A 21045-nucleotide genomic window follows, 5' to 3' on the forward strand; every position below is an offset into this window, starting at 1 on the left:
TACTCATGTCTTTAATCAGAGAGGAAAATATCTCTCCAAAGACCCCTTGCCCACTTCCCCTCACATCCCCTCGGCGGAAGTGAATCACATTTCCATGCCTTGGTTTATGAAAGTCTAAGAGACTGAACACCCAGCACTCTGAAACTCTGGAGATGGCAGGTAGAAAGGCACCCAAGGTTGTCTGCCACAGTTGCCAAGACTCAGGGTCAATGTCAGCCTCCACTGAACTGAGTGATGATGGGGACGGGGCGGGGATGCAGCCTGGGGTTCTTCTTGCCGCTCTGATTTTGCTTTGACTTACTAGACCCTGTCTTTGTGCAAGGCCGTTAGTTCTCACTACTTGCTGTCGAAGTGCCTTGTCCTTGTCTTGCCTTTAGGAATGTTCTCTTTTGTTCCATTTTTCTGGAAAAAATCATGTAATCAAACGTGTTAGAACCGTGCCTGAAATGTGAGCAGCTGACAGGCTGTCGTATGAATGAGACGCATGGTGTCGCGTTTCTTTTAGCTGTTTCTAGGTCATTTTTCAGTCGAGGTTTTTGGAGAGGTGACGAGTTTTTATAGTCTGTGAATACAGACACACTTTACCAGAGTGTGTTATGACGAGATGGTGAGTGCTTAGGGGCAGGGAGCCTTGTTACTAAAGAAGCTAAAACTGCAGCCGTCCACCTGAGCCTCACCCTGCAGGGGTGGCGAACTTGTTTTTATGCTAAGGACCTTGTGGATATTTATAACGTCATCTGTGGGCCATACAAAATTAAAAATTAGTCTGCTGTAGATGTATGGAATTTCAAGTCCCACCTGCGGTTGGCTTGGCAGGGTCAGACCACGTGATTTTGCAGGCCATATCCGGGCCACGGAGCAAACAGTTCTCCATCCCCCAGAACTTAGAGAGAGGCAGCAAGGTTTGTCAATGCCTTCAGCTTCCCAGGAAAGCTGTCCAGCCAGTCACTGTCCAGCGAGGACCAGCAGCTCCCAGACGGTGCCCAGCAGACCCCCCTGCAGCAGCTGTCCAGGATAATACGAACTGCAGCGCCTGATGCTTCCTGCCTTCTCTGGGCCTCGGAACCCTGGGAGCGAGTCCTGAGGACTGCTTGGTGTGCGCAGAATCAGAGGTGGTTGGTAGGATCTGTTTCCACAGGCCCTTGAAGAAAGTCATGATTCAGAAATGGTTGTGGAAATGCTACTGAATAAGCAAGAACCACCCCTCCTGGGGGCAGAGCGCGGACCGAAAGTCTGTCCATGCAAAAAGAAGGAAGTAGGAAGCAGTTGTCAAAATAATACCGAACCAAGGGGAAGGATCCTACTCCGGGAATCGAACTTGAGCCACTGGGTCCTAAGGAAGCAAATACAGGTGTTCAATTTTGATAGAATTTTAAGCCCAGATTATTTAGAACCTGGTGATTCCATCAAAGCAAGTTAGCTGTTTGAAAGCCGAAGATAATTATTTAACTTTGCATCATAAAATCATGTTAACCTATAAGCAAAATTTAAGAGACAGAAACATTTAGGGATAAGGAGAACGTATTTTTCCTTTTTAAAATTCTGACTAATTTATACCATTCAAATCATTCTTAGAAGAAAAATTTAAAATATTTCTCAAATATTTTGGTTACTAACTCATGCAAAAAACATTTTTAAGGACGCCACTGTTTTGTTGACTGTTGAAGAATATAGATAGAATACAACTTAGGTTGAGCAAAATTTTTTCTTCTTAGACATGAATTAACATGTAGGTCACTGATTTAATATATGAAATACTCTGACCATTTCTGTTTGCTTAATAATCCAGTTACTGTGTGAGGAAGTATTTAAATTTTATTTTTTTAAGACTTGTTTCCTGAGACGGGCACTGTGGCAAAGTGGGCTAAGACTCTGCCTGTGACGCCAACTTCCTATATGGGTGCCAGTTCTAGTCTCAGCTGCTCCTCTTCTGATCCAGCTCTCTGCTAATGCCTGGGAAAGCAGTAAAAAAATGACCCAAATGCTTGGGCCCCTGTACTCGCATGGGAGACCCAGAGGAAGCTCGTGACTCCTGGCATTGGATTGGCCCAGCTCTGGCCATTGCAGCCATTTGGGGAATAAGCCAGTTGATGGAAGAGTTTTTTCTCTGTCTCTCCCTCTCTCCATCTGTAACTATACCTCTCAAATAAATAAATAAAATATTTTTAAAAACCCACACATTTCTTTATTTGAAAGGCAAAGTTAGAGACAGAAAGAAAGAGGAAGGTCTTCCATCTGCTGGTTCACTCCCCAAATAATCCGCAACAGCCAGAGCTGGGCCAGCCCAAAGCCAGGAGCCTGGAACTCTATCCAGGTCACCCATGTGGGTGGCAAGGGCCCAGGTACTTTGGCCATTTTCCACTGCTTTCCCAGGCTCATTAACAGGGAGCTGGATCAGAAGTAGAGTGGCTGGGACTCAAACCAGTGCCCATATGGAATGCTGGCATCATAGGCTACAGCTTAACCTGCTATACTACAATACCAGTGCCCCCAAAGTATTCAGATTTTAGTATTGGCTTTAACTATTTAGTTAGACAAATCTAAATGGAGGAATAATTGTGTAATCAGTGTCTTTGGGAGCTGATGATAGCACTTATCAGCCTATAGCTTGCTGGCTTTTTTTTTTTTTTTTTTTTTTTGACAGGTAGAGTTATAGACAGAGAGAGAGAGAGAGAGAGAAAGGTCTTCCTTCCGTTGGTTCACTCCCCAAATGGCCGCTGTGGCCTCCACTACACCGATCCGAAGCCAGGAGCCAGGTGCTTCTTCCTGGTCTCCCATGCGGGTGCAGGGGCCCAAGCACCTAGGCCATCTTCCACTGCCCTCCCAGGTCTCAACAGAGAGCTGGACTGGAAGAGAAGTGACCAGGACTAGAACCCAGCGTGCTGGCATTTTTAAAACATCAGACAGCTTACTTGGCCACATGAATGAATTTCATTCACATTTGGAATTATTTCTGATGCTAATTGGGTATTTGGGGTTAAAAGAAGATGGTTCAGAAACAGGTAGAGAAATCACTTTTCAGTGTATCAAATACAAGTACCAGCAGCTCATTCTCTACAAAACTAAACAATGAGATCAAAAAATAATGCATTCCAAAGCCCCCAAAAAGCCAGTAGCTTGAGAACCATGTAGCCTGTGATGTGACCTGCATTGTCTTTGGTCCTGAGCAATGACTGTGTTTACTTGAACTTTCTAAATGACTGCCATTGCATTCTGGTATTTACAAGTATTGCTTTTTTATAGGGAAGCTCGCATGTTGAACACTTTTCTGCTATTAATGATTGCTTTGAGTTTAATCTGCATCTTGTTTTGTATTTGGAAACTTTATGTGATAGAACAATGATTATATGTGAGTAGACATTTTTTCTAAACTTAATCAGAGGACAGAGAATTAGTTAACTGAAAAGTTATAAAAATGTTATAAAACAATATTTGATCAGATTGAAAATGTTATGGATCATGCTTTGTGACATGAAAGGATTCAGAAGGGGATTTCTGAGTTGAATTATTTATGCTTTGAATTAGTCTGTTTCATATTTTCTGTTGTTCCTATATGTTCTGAAAACTGGACATAAATAGATATATTGAGATTGTCTTATTTTGGCACTTGAAAAATATGACTAAAGAGTGGACATTCATGATCTTGCCTCCTTTCTTTGGTTGTAATGTGATTCATCTGTAGAAACCCCCTGCAGGGCTGAGTCAGACATCCTCCGAGTCAAGTGTACTCAGAGGGTTAGGAGGCCCTACCAACTGGACAGTTTTTTGTTTCTTGGGATTTTTTGGTTGGTTTTTCTTTTTAAAAACTTGCTGTGAACCTTTTCCTTACAGAAATCATGTTGGGTACTTAGATAGCCTAGTCCAAGTTGACTGTCACCCCAGACTGGGATGGTGATAGATGTAGAACTATCTAGGATGTATTTTTAAAACATACCCACCTCATGTAGCCAACAAGCTCAAGCTGTGCTTCCTTCACAGTGGAGACTTCCTTTAGATTACTAACTTGTGCTTGTGACACAGTAGGTGAGCTGTAGCATGTCTCACCCCTGTGCTTTGGTGCCAGGAGGAGGAATGTAGCATGGTAGGTGCCTAGGATTGGAATCATGGGACTAGATTTGAGGTTTGGATCTGCCTAGCTATTACATGAGCAAGTTAATAAACCTCTTTATGGCTCAAGTTTGCTCATCTATTAAATACAGATAGCAAAAATCATGTCTCTTTCACAGAATCTTAAGTAACAAATTAGCTAAAGTACTCTCTGAAGCTAGCAAATCCTCTATACACTTTGCTTACTACTTTTGATAATATACTTGTTCTTTGTCCTGCAAGTGTATAACATTCACATGAATGCACATCATACCCCTTTAAGAATGTGCTGTTGAAACAATCAGTTTTTTTTTAATGTGGTTTACCTCAACTAAAAAATAGCAAGCCATTTTATTTTTAAGAATTGAATTTAAAGGAACCCCAAAATGAAAAGGTAAAACACGTACTACATGTTAACAGCAAAGGTTAGAATCGGCCTCCACTGTGACAGGAGACGTATTTGGTGCTCAGATTTGTCGTTGTTGCCTCCCATTAAGGAGCTCCCACTGATTTAGGAGATATAAATACACGTGGTAACGCAGATGGGAAAAAATGGAAACTGCTGAGTATCCAAATTCACAGCTTGATTGGAAGCAGAGTGATAACTTTCTTTTCTGGTGATCCAGTTGCCACGTTGTGTAAAGTGGAACAGTTCTCACGTGCTCTCACCTGCCCTTTTCCAAATCCACTCTTGAAAAACTGCCTCCAGCCCACTTCCCCTGTCAGATTATAGTGGAGGAAGGTACCGTCCCACCCTTTGGACTTCCTGGTATCACAGACTCTTTAAACATGATACCCTGCTATGGAATAGTGGACAAAGTAAGTGCCGGAGAAGTTCAGATGGCAGGGGTGCCAGTTCCACTTCTGTCCTGAGCATCGTGGCGTTCTCCCAGCACCTGCACACCTGCCTCGTGTCGGTTACACTTGCTCACACGTGTGATTTGCCTCTCTAGAATATCAACTTACTGACAAGGGCAGGGAAGTCACCTTGTATTTCTTGATCCTTTTTTCCATACCTTTTGTCTAGACCTCAACCAGTATTTGTGGTTCAAACAGAATCTTGTACTCAACATTCTGATTTAGCAAAAACAGTGCCGTAAGATGTGCTTAAGCTCTGACTCTCTTTTTTTCTGTCTTTGCAGTTGACCTGCCCCTGTTTTTCCCGCGAGACCAGCCAACGCTCACGTTTCAGTCCGTCTATCATTTCACCAACAGTGGACAGCTTTACTCCCAAGCCCAAAAAAATTATCCATACAGCCCTAGATGGGATGGAAATGAAATGGCCAAAAGAGCAAAGTAAGTGAACCTGTCATGATCTCCTACAGGTAGGAACATTTTAATATTTACTCCAGAGACTGGCAAGCCACTGCTCACTGGCTAAATCCTGCCCCATGCCAGTTTTTGCAGTAAAGTTTTATTGAAGCACAGCAGTGCCCACTTCTTATCATCTATAGCTGCTTTCATGCTACAGTGACCGAGAAAGTGGCTGCAACAAAGACCGTTTGGCTGGCAAAGCCAGAAATGTTTCCTGCTTGGCCCTTTATAGAAGAAGTTTGCCAATCCCCTTATCTGACCTCACCAGGAAGAAGCTGACCTACATCTGCAAGTGTTTCCGTTTTCCTACTATTACTGCTGATCTTTAAAATTGGCCACGACTGCTTTTTAAAAATGGATTGTGGGATTTGCCAAAAATCTTCCCTCTCTATTTAGATTAAAGAAGAAGTATTAAATAGGAATTAAATTCATGGGTAAATGGTGTCAATGATGAAAACATAGCCAGCTCCTTTCATTTGTTTTTAATTGGAAAATGTCAGGTGTTGGTGAAAACAAATGGGACTTCTTGCTTATTAGGCAATAATTGGATTTGGTAGTTATCTCTTCACAGAGAACTTAATCTCTTTAAACTGTGCATCTCATTGCATCTCTGTAGTGTGAACCATAGCCAATGCCAGAGTAGGACCTGCATGTTCCTGAACTGAATACATTGCTATACAAATTGCATAGAATTATTAAAATCACCATGGAAGTAGTGATATGATGGAGGTTGAAGTTAGCTGGAGTTTGGAGTTTACAGATACAGCTCTTGCCCATAAACCTCTCAGAGTATAAGGCTCACTGCAGTCATATGGAATAGCTAAATACAGAAATAAACTGAGTGTTTTCCATAGGTAAGACTTTAGTATCTGGATCATCAGGCTCCATGCACCATGGCCTCCTAGATTGAAGCAGCAGGGGATCAAAATCATAGTTTCCAAAAATAAATCATGGAGTGGCATGTGGTTATTACTTTTATCACCTGAACAACCATAAGCTCACACCTGTGATCCCAGCTGAAGGATGATCAGATCCAAAGAATTGCACAAATGAAGACTTGTCTATTAAGCGTCCTCTTCATCCACCCCTCCATCCATCCAGTGTGTATTAAGCATCTACCATGTCCAGGCATCGTGCTCCATGCTGGGGGGTATAATGAGAAACAAACTGGAAATTGTCCACGGCTTCTTGGAATTTGTAACTTAGCAGGGGAGATAAAGCCTTTATCATAGCAACCTTCTGACAGTTTAAAGTCCCAACTAACAAAAACTGGCCTTCCACACCTAGAATATTCTTGATTAGTAGGATTTCTAGCTCTTGCCTCCATCTCCCCAAGGTCCCTTTCCTTCCCTGGGGGCCTCCTGGCATCTCCAGCACTTCTGTAACACAAGACTTCTCTTAGAGCAGACTTGGAACTCTTTTAACTAATGCCAGAGGGATGTTCCGTGGAAATCCAGACCCCACCAGACTTAACGTGGACTCCAGAGTCGTCATTTTCTGATTCACTCTGCCCACCTGCCTTATATTTTCCCTTTTTATCCAAGTCTGAAATTCTATTTAAGGGGAAAAAAAAAAGCCAAATATACGCAAATATATCTAGTGATTAAGACTTACCTATCTTGAAATACAATTGAAGAAAGGAATCAAAGTACGTTTTATATTTGAAGTATTGCAGTTGTGTAATTTTCTGGGCTTTCCCTGTGTATACATAGGATCTACCCTTAGAAGATAGGCCGTTATTTGTGGTATGTGCTCTGGAGTCTGAACCAGACATGGCTTTGGGGTTTCCATGGTAAAGCTATCTTGGTGTGTGTGTGTGTGTGTGTGTTTCTTAAGTAGACATTTTTGCATTAGGAGTTGAGTCTTTAAGGAGTTGCAGACTACAGCCTGTGATTTCAGTATAGGAAAATCGTAAGTGAAGCCTGTTTATCATAACAGATTGGTTCAGAGTCTCAAGAGACATTTGCTTTATGTTAACACCAGCCTAAAGAAAACATCTGAAGTAACATTAAAAGAATCTGCTTTCAACTGTAGCTAAGATGGATCCATTTAATTATAATAAAAGAGAAGGCCGACAGCTCATGCTAGTTTAAGGGCTCCACTCTTAAACTGAACTGAGTAACTGCTCTGGACTGTGTCAGAAGGCCAGGTAATAGGTAAACAGAACCAAGGGACTGTCCTGCAGTGGAGGTTTCAGACCAGCGGAGAAGGTTGAAAAGGAAGGATGGAAAGAGAGGTAGGTCAATGTAGCGTTCCTTCCACACCCTGTTTCTTTGTCCTTTGAAAATACCATACACAGTGCGTAAAAGGCTATAATTCACTTGGGGAGCTCTGCCCATGACATAAACACCCTCATGGTTTATGAATAGCAGTAGAGCCCTTTGAGTGGAATCAGCTGTTTATCCTCTCCTGTAGAGCAAAATTCTAAGCATGTGAACTCAGAAAAGATACTTTTTTGGTACTGACTGGGGCTTTTCTACCCACAGAGCTGCTTGCTCAGGGCTATCCAGCAAATGCTGTCTCACATGTGAAATACCCTTTACTGGAACAGCTCAGCCTTTGGGGTTGTGCATGGCCCCAGTTCCTGTGACAGAGTCTAGTCCCGTAAGTTCTATAGCCTTGGGCAGGGGGTTTAACATCTCTGCACTTCATTCGGCAGAACGGGATTGGAGGGACTTGCTATGAAGGGTCCATCAGTGAGTGACCTGTGGACGGACTTGGGGTTCAGCTTCTGCCTTGTCCCTCGGTACTTTCACCACCACTTTCCTCCCACCCTCTGTCTGTCCCCATAAATCTACTTCCCCATCAGCCCTCTTCCATATGGGTTTTCCCATCCACTGTAGCTCACAGGCAGCTCGTTCCCCCTTCTTCCCATTCTCGTTTGACTGTGATCCATACAGCTTTGGAATTTCTTTTGTATTACTTTTCAGTTTTGCATATCTTTGTCTGTGTCTCATTTACCTAACCAAATCATGATTTCTTTGAATGCAAGAGCTTCCACATATCCATATATATTATTTTTTTTTACTGCAGTTTAATTTACAATGGAGCTGGACAGATTTTAAGTACAGGTAATCCCCAACTTACAGTGGTTCAATTAACAACTATTCAGCTTTATGGTGATCTCAAAGTGATAACACACTTAGTAGAAACCTACTTGAGGTTTTGAATTTTGATCTTTTCTTGGGCTAGTGCTAGTCACAACTCTCTCGTCATGCTGGGCGGCAGCAGCGAGCCCCAGCTAAGTCAGCCCCACGACCACAGGATAAGCAGCTGATGTCCGTGAGGGGCCGTGTCCTAAGCAGTGCTGTCCATAGCTTAGTTATGGTAAATGTATTCTTGACTTTTAATTTATGATGAGTTGGTTAGAACATAACTCATGGGTCAAGGAGCCATCTGTATAACCTTTTGATAAAACACATACATACTTAAAATTGTATCTTCTTGATAAAGTGACCCTTCTGTCATTATGAAATGGCTCTCTTTATCTCTGGTAATTAATATTCCTTAACTTGAAGTCTACTTTGTTTGATACTAAAACATTCATAGTCGCACCAATTTTGTTCTGCACCTAAATTTGCGTGGTGTATCTTTTTTCATCTCTTTTTATTTCATCCTTTCTGTGTCTTTATAATTCAAGGAAACCTTTGTAGACTTTGTGAGGTTTTTAAAAAATCTAGTCTGATAATCTTTGTCTTCTAATTGGAGTATTTGGATCATTTACATTTAATAGAATTAGTGAGATCATTGGGTTTAAATCTTATCATCTTGCTTTTTTAATTTTTTTAAATTCATTTATATAAAAGGCATAGTTATAGAGCAAGAAGGAGAGATGAGAGAGAGAGAAAGATCTTCCACCCAGTAGTTCACTCTCCAAATTAATGCAGCAGCCAAGGCTGAGCTAAGCAGAAGCCAAAAGCCTGGAACTCCATCCAGGTCTCCCGTGTGGCACATTGGCAGGGAGCTAGATGGGAAGTAGGGCAGCTGGAACACGAACAGGCACCATTTGGGCTGCTGGCATTTCAGGCATTGGCTTAATGTGCTGTGCCACAAACCCAGGCCCTGCTATTTAAGTTCTCCTATTCTTTATTCATTTTTCTTCCCTTCATGTGTTCTTTTGATTGATTTAAGGTTTTTGTTTTTTTTTTTTTATAGTGTGCCATCCTATTCTTCTATTAGCCTTTTATCCATAGGTTTTTGTGTCATTTTTAGGTATTTATGCACAAAAATTATACTCTTGACTTATCACAAGCTACCATGAATTAATGTTGTAATGATTTACTTATAATACTTGTATTAAAACCCTGCAGCAGTATAATTCTCTTTGTACTTTGCTTAACCTGTCTACTACTATACTCATGTCATACATCTACATTTTTTGTGAATTCCATAATACATTGTTGTAACTTTGGCTTTTTTTTTTAAAGATTTATTTATATGAAAGGCAGAGTTAGAGAGAGTGAGGGGAAGGAGAGAGAGACAGAGAGAGATTTTCCATCTACTAGTTCAGTTCCCAAATCACTACAACAACTGCCAGAAGCTTCTTCCTGGTCTCCCACTTGGGTGCAGGGAGCCAGACACTTGGGCCATCTTCTGCAGCCTTCCCTGGCACATTGGCAGGGAGCTGGATTGGGAGTGAAGCAGCTTGGACTCAAACCAGCACCCATACGAGATGCCAGCACCACAGACAGTGGCCTGACCTGCTATGCCACAGTGCTGTACCCTATTTTGGCTCTTAACAATGAACTGATTTTTAAAGAATCTGAGTAAAGAAAGAAAAGTTGCATTACATCTTATTCTCTGATTTCAAAATAAATATAATAAGCAAAGCATTTCCTCTCCAAAAGCATCAGTCATTTTTAAATGTCTTCCTCAAATCAAGCATCAGAAAGATGTGTCCAGCCGGCGCAGTGGCTCACTAGGCTGATCCTCCGCCTTGCGGTGCCAGCACACCGGGTTCTAGTCTCGGTCGGGGCGCCGGATTCTGTCCCGGTTGCCCCTCTTCCAGGCCAGCTCTCTGCTGTGGCCAGGGAGTGCAGTGGAGGATGGCCCAAGTGCTTGGGCCCTGCACCCCATGGGAGACCAGGAGAAGCACCTGGCTCCTGCCATCGGATCAGCGCGGTGCGCCGGCCGCAGCGCGCCTACCGCGGCGGCCATTGGAGGGTGAACCAACGGCAAAAGGAAGACCTTTCTCTCTGTCTCTCTCTCTCACTATCCACTCTGCCTGTCAAAAATTAAAAAAAAAAAAAGAAAGAAAGAAAGAAAGAAAGAAAGATGTGTCCAACCTGTATGCAGAAGAGATTGAGGTTTGCGGTCATCGAGAAACTCAACCTCTGGCATCTAGGCACTTCTGCTTGCCCGGGGGTCTACACTTTTTACAATGCGCCCTCACACATATTCCTGGGCTCATCACCATAGCTCTGAGAGCGATGCGCTACAGAAACTCTTACTGTCCTTCATGCAGATTTAAGAAAAACAAAAAGTGAAAACAGAAGCCTCAGGCTCCGGGTGATCACCAGCTCCCCGAAAGGCACACAGCTAGTCTGTAGTGGAGCGGGGGTTCAGTACAGGTCCTCGGATCTTTCTGCACATCCACAGCCGGGCACACAGATGCAGTTCCCCACTCTGAGGTTGGTTTGGCCTCCTTCCTCGGAGGCCTGGCACTTGCGTAACGTACATACAGAGAAGAAATGCAGGTGGCCGCTGAGAGTCCTGACCCTACAGTCAGAATGGCTACCTTTGAACCTGTCTGTGCCACTCCGAGCTATGATAGTGTGCGAATTCCCAATCTCCCTGCGTCTTTATCTCCTTGTCTATAGAATGGCAAACCCTAGGTTAGTGGGTTATTGTGAGAATCTCATTGAGTGTGTGATGTTCCTGTGTTGCTGATCAACAAGCTACCATAAACTTACCATCTTGAAACACCGTGAGTCATTATCTCACAGCTTCTGTGGGCTAGGAGTTCCGTTCAACATTCTCTGTTCAGGGTCCCAAACAACTAAAATCAAGGTGTTTGCTAGGTCCATGATCCCACCTAAGGCTCGGATGCCTCTTCCAAGCTCCTTCAGGTTGCTGACAGTTCGTTCCTGGGGGACTGAGGCCCCTAGTTCCCTGCTGGTCCCCAGCTAGAGGCTGCCTGCATTTCCTGCCGCGTGGTCCCCTCCATCTTCAAGTCAGCGCTCACACTGCTTCTCCTGGTCCTAGCCTCTGACGTCACTGTCTGACCTAGAGCCAGATTTAAAGGGTCCATAGGATTGGGTCTGTTATTATCCATTCTCACAGTCAGCTCTGCCATTAGTCAGACGTAATTAGCAGAATGAAGCCCCTCTTACTCACAGTCCTCTGGGCTCTACGGAGGGTAGAGAATCTTGGGGGTCATTGTGGAACTCGTGAGGTGGTAGAGATGAAGTGTCCAGCACAGGTCTGGCCTGTGATGAGCATTTAGTAACTGTCAGCTGGCAGCATCACTGTCCCTGGAGAGAAAAAGGAGATTTTAACTTCAAAGACAGTGGAGTCAACCTTGATACCTTCACACATAACTCAGGAAACAGTCTCTTGACCACAGTGGCCTGGCCAGAGAATCTAAAGCTCTAGGCTGTCCCATCCATGAGCTGCCATCCCCTATGCTAATGTCTTCTTGATGCCAATATAACCAGTCAGAAAAGTAGAAAAAGTCCATCCTTTAGTTGTTTAATCTGTAAAATCAACCAGCACATTAAAAAGAAAAACAAAAGCAGACTAGTTACCTTGTCGTCTTGTGTATGGCTTTAGACCCAATATAGAAAAACAATGCATGGTGTTGTAGAATCCTTTCTAGTCTAAGAAATCAGTGAATAGCTGGAGTGGTTTTTCAATGAATTTCATTGTATGAAGCATCAAGTTGATCCTAGAGCCGTGCATAAGATCTTAAGAATTTTTAAAAAAGGTTTATTTATGTATTTGAAAAAGTTACAAGCCGGCACTGCAGCTCACTAGGCTAATCCTCCGCCTGCAGCGCCAGCATGCCAGGTTCTAGTCCCGGTTGGGGCACCAGATTCTGTCCCGATTGCTCCTCTTCCAGGCCAGCTCTCCACTGTGGCCCGGGAGGGCAGTGGAGGATGGCCCAAGTGCTTGGTCCCTGCACTCACATGGGAGACCAGGAGAAGCACCTGGCTCCTGGCTTCGGATCGGTGCAGCACACCGGCCATAGTGGCCATTTAGGGGGGTGAACCAACAGAAGGAAGACCTTTCTCTCTCTCTCTCTCTCTCTCACTGTCTTAACTCAGCCTGTCAAAAAAAAAAAAAAAAAAAAGAAGAAGAAGGCAGAGTTACAGAGAGGCAGAGAGAGAGAGGTCTTCCATCCATGGGTTCACTCCCCAGATGGCCACAATGGATGGAGCTGTGCCGATCTGAAGCCAGGAGCCAGGAGCTTCTTCCGGGTCTCCCACATGGGTGCATCTTCTGCTTTCCCAGGCCATAGCAGAGAGCTGGATCAGAAGTGGAGCAGCCAGGACTCAATCCAGCACCCATATGGGATGCTGGCACTGCAGGCAGCAGCTTTACCCTCTACACCACAGCGCAAGCCCCTTAGGATAGAATTTAATCCCCAAACCACCTACTGCAATGGCATGTCACACATTAAATCCGTAATATAAAAGGCATAACTAAAGGATATTTTTAAAAAATAGCTTCTCAGTCAACACATGGGAATAATTCATCGTGGACCTCCTATAACAATTTTTTTATTTCTCTTCTCACCTCAAGGTCAGAAAAAGATGTTATTTTCTTATGCGAGAAGCTGTCCATACCCTTCCCAAGTGGTCCATAATGTCCCATATGCTGCTTGTCGCCAAACACACTTTTTTTTTTAAGATCTTATTTATTTGAGATGTAGAGTTACAGAGAAAGGGAGAGACATAGAGAAAGGTCTTCTATCCGCTGGTTCACTCCCCAGATGGCCACAATGGCTGGAGTTACACTGATCCGAAGCCAGGAGCCAGGAGCTTCTTCTGGGTCTCCCACACAGGTGCAGGGGCCTAATCACTTGGGCCATCTTCTGCTGCTTTCCCAGCCCATAGCAGAGTGCTGGACTGGAAGAGAAGCAGCTGGAACTTGAACTGGTGCCCATATGGGGTGCCGGTGCCACAGGCATAGCCTTAGCACACTACACCACAGCCCTGGCCCCAAACACACTTTTATTGTTTGTCATCTAGTTGTCTTTGCAGAATAACTTTATTTTTCAAGAATATTTTAATTGTACATTTTTTAAAAGATTTATTTATTTATTTATTTGAAAGTCAGAATTACACAGAGAGAGGAGAGGCAGAGAGAGAAAGAGGTCTTCCAGCTGATGGTTCACTCCCCAGATGGCCACAACGGCCAGAGCTGCGCCGTTATGAAGCCAGGAGCCAGGAGCTCCCTCCAGGTCTCCCACGTGGGTGCAGGGGCCCAAGGACCTGGGCCATCTTCTGCTGCTTTCCCAGGCCACAGCAGAGCTGGATTGGAAGTGGAGCAGCCAGGACTAGAACCAGCGCTCATATGGCATGCTGGCGCTGCAGGCCAGGGCGTTAACCTGCTGCACCACAGCGCTGGCCCCTCATTGTACATTTTGGACTGATTCAGTTCTTTTTCATTGTTACTATCCCAGTGATTCCCAAGACACTCTTTTCTCTGAACTTCTTCCTCGCTGCCAGTTGCTTCAACCCAAGCTTGTGCATTCGCCCTTCACATAAAACAGATGAAAACAGATTTCCTCCCCTGATACAGCGGGGTACGTGTAGGGGGTGCATGGATGTCTGCGCACACTTGCTCCCTGTCTCCACCCTGACATGGCGAAGCCCCTCTGGGACCCCATGGGACACACCCTGGTCTTAGCAGGGTGCCTCAGGGCATGGCCTGAGAATTGGGGTGGGGGAGGGGAGCAGGATAGGCTGGGGCAGGAGTGCCCATGAATCGTGACTGGTTTACTGTGTGCCTGTTTGTGTGCTTCCCCAGGAATTCATCACTCGTGTCTTCCCTGCCTCTTGGGAGCCCCTAAGGCAGCTCTCAGGATGCTTTGTTTCTGTGCCAGGCCTCACCCTACAGTGCCTGTGCTTGGTCCCAGGCTGGACCAGCTTCAGACATGGTCACACTGTGCTTCTCCTTGTCCTCACCCCTTCTCTTCCAGACACTGCTTAGAATCCAGGAAAAGCGAGGTGTGGGCTTTGCAACACTCTCTTGTCCCTAACACTCTCGTGGCCCCACTAGTCACGCCCAGCCTTTACCTCCCCTTCATGTCCATATTCCTGGACCTCCCCTCTGGCACCCAAGGGTGAGGGGGTGAGCAGGAAGCAAGAGCCACGGCCAGCTGTAACTGCTCACTGCCCACACTCCCTCTGCAGCGGGGAGCGGCTGCAGCCCTGGGCAGGAAGAGTGATGGCCAGGAAGAAGGCACAGTGCAGGCGGGCAGAGGCTCCGCCCCAGGGGCCTCGGCGCCAGAACCTGCCAGCCCGACTGCCGCGATGATTCACGGGTGTTCTTTTTTTCTTGTTTTGCCCTGCGTTTCTTAGGAATAGTTCCTTTTAAAAAATCCCAGCCTCCTCTCAGCTGAACTCCCCTCGGGAGAGAAGGGGGAATTTTCCAGGCCCAGGACAGCAGCAGAGCTTGGGCGATCAGATCACCCTGAGGGGACAGTAAACGAAGCAGTGCTGGGAGCCAGAGAGACCGAAGGCGGAGGTCCCCGAGGCCACCCCTGCCTGTCGCGTGGGCCCTGCATGAGCGAGCTCACCTGCCCCGGCTGGGCGCATCCTGGTGGGCTCAGAGAGCTAGAAGGTGTGACGGGAGCGGGAGGCCCAGTCCAGGCCATGGAACAGTGCTGGGTGCCTGAGCTCTCGAAGCACATCATTTTGAAAAGTGCTTTCAAGGTCTCTGGCTTGTTTTCCTTTTGGAGGAGAGCAGCTGGGAGGGGGCTGAATCCAGAAGTGCCTGTCACGTGGCTTCCTCTCCAAGTCGCCCAGGTCAGAGAGAAGGCGTGTCCTGATGCGTGTTGCACCAGGCAGAAGCTGGCCAGTGCTTACTGCTCGCCCAGCGCTCAGCAGGGCGCCGCCTTGCCTCCTTCGGCCTGCTGGACTAGGGAGCAGGGCACCCTCCCCACGGCCCTCCCCTTGGGTTCCTCCGAGGGCTGTTCTAGGGACCACATCCCCTGTTCATCCGGCTCTCTTCGGTGGAAATGGCCGGGGCTTACCTCCTCCCCTCAGCCACACAAGCCAGAAGCTGCGCTGAATGTGGCGTGCCAGGAGAGTCTGTGCTGGAAGGTCAGCACCTCTTTGTCAGGGAAAGCAGCGTAGCTGTGCCCCTAGGCGGTCTGCAGAGTGCTCAGGCTCCGGTTCTGGGTGTGACCCCACCCCGCTTCCCACCGCCGACCGACCGCTGCCATTGGGAACCTGTCCGGGATCAGCCAGCAGAGCGGCTTTTCTGCTTGTCATAGATTGTCTTCTTTAGAAAAATATACAGATGCCTTATAGGCTCAGAAAGGAATGGGCAGAGGAGCACGTTTGGGATTTCTATAATATACCAAAGTAGGAAGCTGCGCCTCTGCATGGAAGCAGAGTTGCCTTTGAACTGGTGGGAGAAGAAACATACAGGAAGTGGAAAAGATGCAGAGAGCACTGGCCTGGTAGTTGGGAGACGTGGGTCTCATCTGGACACCATTATCAATTTCCTGTGTGATGGTGTGCTTTCTGAGCTTCAGTACTCTTGTCTGAAAGTACAGGGGTCCTCCAGAAAACCCTTGGAAAGGTGGAATTAAGCGATAAGTTTATTTTGGTACAAAAACATTTGAAATACACATGTAGCTTTTCACAATGCATATTTCCATGAACTTTTTGAAGACCACTGGTACCTACCTGGTGACTGCTAAGCTCTGATGTATTTCTGCGACTTTAAATGAAAATTATATTTAACGCAATTCAGCATAGTTTTTCATTGGTGTTGAAAAACTTCCATCTCTGTTGCCAGAGGTCAGATACAAACTGAAAACATTACTGAATGGAATTAAGTACACCCTGTACGTGATGCTTTTTTGTACAGCCCGTATCTGATATTTATAGAACACTTCGGTTGTGGGACGTGCACACATACCCTGAACACACACCCAGTGCAGTAATTCTAGTTGCGGTACATTTTCAGATGTCAAGTTCAAACAGCTTCTTGGGAATTAGGCTCGACTGTTCAGTTGTCCATGTTGGCTTCTGACAGGTGCTGCCAGGGCTGCTCGGGGCTGTCATATGTGATGTGGAGTCCAGCCAAGGCAGGAGAGCCAAGCTGCTAGTTTCTATCACTTCTCATTAAGGCATGAATTCTAGAAAAAAAAGGGGGGGGGTGGAGCATCAAAGAACAATCAGGGTTGTCCATTCTGTGCAGATCATAATGACAAGCCGAGGCCTAGCTTCTGCAGAAATGAGATCCTGTCTCGTCTGTTGTCAGATCCTTCAGCGTAAGAACCACCTGTGAACACGAACCAGATTCACTCCTTATTAAAGTGCAGGGCTTCCAGAGGTGAGTGAACATGGGGAGCCAGGTGTGGGGGCAGTTACGCGGATTCTAGTGGCCAGCAGAATTCACAGCCAGCTGCACAGCTGAGTTCAGTAGCCAAGCAGAAATGCATCCAAAGAAGGTAAAGTCCACAGTAGGGCAGTCTCAGGACATGGGATAGGGAACAAACTTCAGAAGTGCTCCAAAGGTCCAGGCGTGGCAGGCATTAACCAGTGTGGCAGAAATTAAATGAAACAATTGGTGTAAAACTCCTAGAACTGTGATTGGCATGGAGTTGACGTTCAATTCAGCATCTTCGTTTCCTGGAAGAACTTGTTCAAGGTTAGAACCCTGGGCCCAGCCCATATCACCTCTGACCTCCTGTGTTTACTCGGCCTCTTTCCTGTTCCCCTGCTCACAGGAGCAGCACAGTGGACGCAAGGGCTGTAGGCAGCCTGCCTAAAGGCCTGCACCCACTTGCCTAGCCAGAGTGCCAGGGCCTTCTTCCTATGGCTCACCCAGGAGGCTGAAGACGGCCAAGCCGATGGGGAAAACCCAGGTGTTCTTGAGCAGAAATAGATCCTCAGAGATTCTACAGACCTGACACCAAAGTACCTTTAAAAGAAGGCAAAACGTTCCTGTGGTGAGGCTCATCACGAGGGCCCGTGGGTTAAAGAGGAAAAGGGCATTGTCGTGGAGCAGGCCAAAGGAAAAGATGGTGCCGCACAGCTGAGGCGAGACCAGGAAATCCCAGTGACTCCTGTATTCCCAGATCGAACCTCTGGCTCTTAGTCATGCTTCATGGAAAATGGAAACCAAGAAAGCAGAAGTGAAGATGGGGTGATCTGGGGTAGTTCTTAATCTAACGTCGCTTCTGAGCTGGAAAAAAAAAAAAGGCAGTGGTTTGTCACCTCATGTGCCGTGTTGGGCAGGGCGGAGCTGCCAGTTAGGTGTGCTGTGGGCATCAGGGACAGTTAGAGCAGCTGTGACTGTAAGAAGCAGGGCGTGATGGTGGCTTCCCAGGCTCCCCTAACAAGCGTCTCGTAAGCCTTGACGCCCTCTGTGTGCAGCTGCGGTGGTCTGTTGCAGAGTCCACCCAGCGAACATACAGCAGCTCACTACCTATGTGAGCTATGTGTGTGCAAAGCTCTGGGTTTGCAAAACACACACACGCACACATATGCACACGCACGCACACACAGCGGCTCCTTTCCGTGTGCTAAAATTCTCCCTTACGTGTTTTGAAAAGCCCCATCTACAAAGCCTGCTGACCAGTTTCTAGAGTGGCCCAGTCTTGGTTGAGATTCCCTTCCGATGGGAGGGTTGTCCACAGCATTAACTACTCAGTAGACTGAACATGGGTCTGAACTGCAGCGCAGGAAGAAGCTGTGTGGTTCTTCCAAAAACCAGACTAAAAATCAGTACTTAACAAACCAAGGTTTTCCGTAATCATTTAGGGGGTCGGCTAATCCTTAAAATGTCATTGTTGCAGTTGTCCAGGAAAGTAAAATGTGTGTTAATGAACTTGGAAGGATAATACTGCATGGTTTTTCTCTTAAGTGAATGCCAGTGGCCAGCCAGTCCCTCCTGCCCATCTTCTAGGTCATAATACTACCAGTAATGAGAAGGTATTGAGTACTTAAAGTGTACCAGCAGAGCTCTATATATTGCTTTGTATATTTTAACTCCTGCACTTCTCCTAAGAACCCTATGAGAGTGATGCCACTATTGTGCCCATTTTACCGATTGTGTAGTTGAGGCCCTACAATGTGAAGTGACTTGACCAAGTTCACAGAGGCAACTTAGTGCAGGGACTGAGACTAAGCCTTGGTTCCCAGGCTTTTCGGCTGGCATCTGCTCCTGTGCTGTACTTCCTCTCCTCGCTCTGGTGGCCCGAGTTCTCGCAGTTCACCAGGCACTGAGCCCAGCTGTCTTTTTAAGACTGTAGGGTGTCAGGGCCCTCTGGCTGGGCCGACACTCAGGTGTGGCCAGTCCCAGGGTGGATCTGTCATGGCAAACGTTTTCATTAGATTTTGCCCAGTTCACTAGCGTTTTTTGTTTTTTTTTAACTCAAACTAGGCATGCTTAGGTATGAGGGGCAACATGTCGGTGATGTGTAAGGCCCAGTGCCTGCTTTCTGCGAGCCCAGAGGAGGGGTACAGATTCCACGTAGAGAGCTCTGTTTCAGGGGGCTGCATGTGAGGTCGGGGTCCTGAGATCTGGGAGGCCGACCGTGGAGGCGGGGTGGGGTGCCACATGCAGAGATGGAGGAGGACACCCCTGTGTCCAGAGCCCCAGAGGAAGGGCAGCCTAGGGGCCCTGGGTGGGCCAGAGAGCATTGACGAGGGCACAGTGGGCAGGGGTGGGAGCAGGCAGGAATGAGGCCGGCAGCAGAGTGCTCCAGGGGAGGGAGTGCACCGTGGAGTCGGGCCGCCCAGGTCTCAGGTCCTTCCTGGGGGTGGCTTTTGTTTCCTTTGACTTCTCTGGGCTTTGGTGTTCTCATCTGTCTGAGAGGCTAATGGTCCTTCCTCACAGGGGCTCGCGAGTGCTGAATGTGCCCAGGACTGTAGAATGCCCACACAGCGCTGCTGTGGCCCTGGTGGCTGACTGCCAGGTGGGGACGCGCCGTCTCTTGTTTTGCGAGCAGTGAGAGTTTCCTTCACAGAGTGCACGTGGGGCCGGTGGCCTGCTTTGGGGTGGATCCACATGGGCTGTGGAAGTAGCAATAAAGGCGGTGAGAACTGAGACCTGGGGCCACGCGAGGAGCACCATACAGGAAGGTTTGTCTGCAGCCCTTTCGTCCCTCTTTGCCACCAGCCGCAGAGATCCTGGAGTTAGGATGGCTGGCGTTGGCAATTACAAATGCAGGGAGTCTAGTTGAATTTATATAAAGGCCAAATGATTTATTAGGTATACATCCCATGTGGTATTTTGAACCTATTTATACTAAAAAGTTATTTTCTGTCTACTTCAAATTAGAGTTTAACTGGGCATCTTGTATTGAGGGGTAGCCCAGGAATCAGCCGGCACAATGTGCACGTGTTTGGAGAGGGGCGCTCCCCCGTCTTCTCTCTCACGTGATGCAGGCTCTGCCCAGCAGGCTTTGGACAGTGCCTTTAATCACTTCTTGGGTAGGGACCTTAAGTGCTGATGGGTGGGACTGGGGTGAAGCAGGAAGAAGGCTTTGCACCAACCTCACACTTCCCCTCCTCTCTGTTCCGAGGCCCGAACACGCATCAGCCTCTACTTCCTCCCACCTAAAGGTCCCATAGAGAATTTTCTGTCTTCAGAGCATCCTGCACACAGCTGACAGAACGAAGACAGCCCCTGTGGCCTGGTAGCTTATCTCATGGAGTAGCAGCAGGCCTCGGTGGGGAGGGTCCTCTTCCCACAGTGGGAACCCTCTTCATCCCTCGTGGAGGAAGGCGTGGATCCAGGCATGAGGGTTACGGGCTAAGCACAGGCCCCCGGTAATCTGAGGATCACGAGTCTTGAGCAGGAAGGACAGTGTGGCCGCCTCACCATGTAAATGAGACACAGCCCTGTGGCCTTGGAGTCTGCGCTGATCCAGGTCTTCTGTCTGCTACCCTGGTCCTTCAGTCATCGTTCCGGGGTCTTGAGGATTCCTGGCATACTCGTGGGTTGGTTTCTGAATATTGTCTTTGGATTATGTGGCAGGTGGTCCCCAGACCTCAGCTTGTCTCTGTGTCCTTTGGCACTGCCATGCTCAGCTCTGTGCACCGACTCCGCCTCTCCTGCAGGGAGTTTGTGAAGCCCCAGAGAGTGAGCCCACCGCCACCAGGGAGCTAACGGCGCTTCCTCCGACCAGTGATCCTGGTCCGCCCGGTCAGTGCCTCCCTCCCGCTCCCTGTGCCCCACCCTGACCAGGTGTTGTGCAGTTGAGAGGGGCAGGTAGCTTGTAACCTTGGTTTCAGGGAGATCACTTGCCCACAGAACATGAGGTGAAAATTCCAACAAAGCAGGGCGTAGTTTCGAGAATAGCACCCTTGGGCTTAAGAGTGACTTTGACCTGTTCCTCCCAGGCTCGAATGGTTATCCGGCTGCCAGCTAGTTCTTAGGGGAATCGCTTTGTTAAGTGGTGTCACTGGCAAGGTGGTATTAACCGTAAGACCGGCTTTCTGTGTACACTCTGAG

General features: G+C 47.0%; 1 protein-coding gene across 2 annotated transcripts in view; it reads left to right on the forward strand.

Moving 5' to 3' along the window:
• The window catches only part of BABAM2 (BRISC and BRCA1 A complex member 2), a 531071-nt gene that overhangs the window by 494647 nt on the left and 15379 nt on the right, over positions 1-21045 (forward strand). For both annotated transcript variants that reach the window (XM_062209180.1, XM_062209178.1), the window contains one exon: positions 5229-5382. In XM_062209180.1, the coding sequence (XP_062065164.1) occupies positions 5229-5382 (154 nt within the window). The remainder of the gene's footprint in view (positions 1-5228; positions 5383-21045) is intronic.

Source organism: Lepus europaeus, chromosome 13 (genome assembly GCF_033115175.1).
Source record: "Lepus europaeus isolate LE1 chromosome 13, mLepTim1.pri, whole genome shotgun sequence".
NCBI classification, from domain to species: domain Eukaryota; kingdom Metazoa; phylum Chordata; class Mammalia; order Lagomorpha; family Leporidae; genus Lepus; species Lepus europaeus.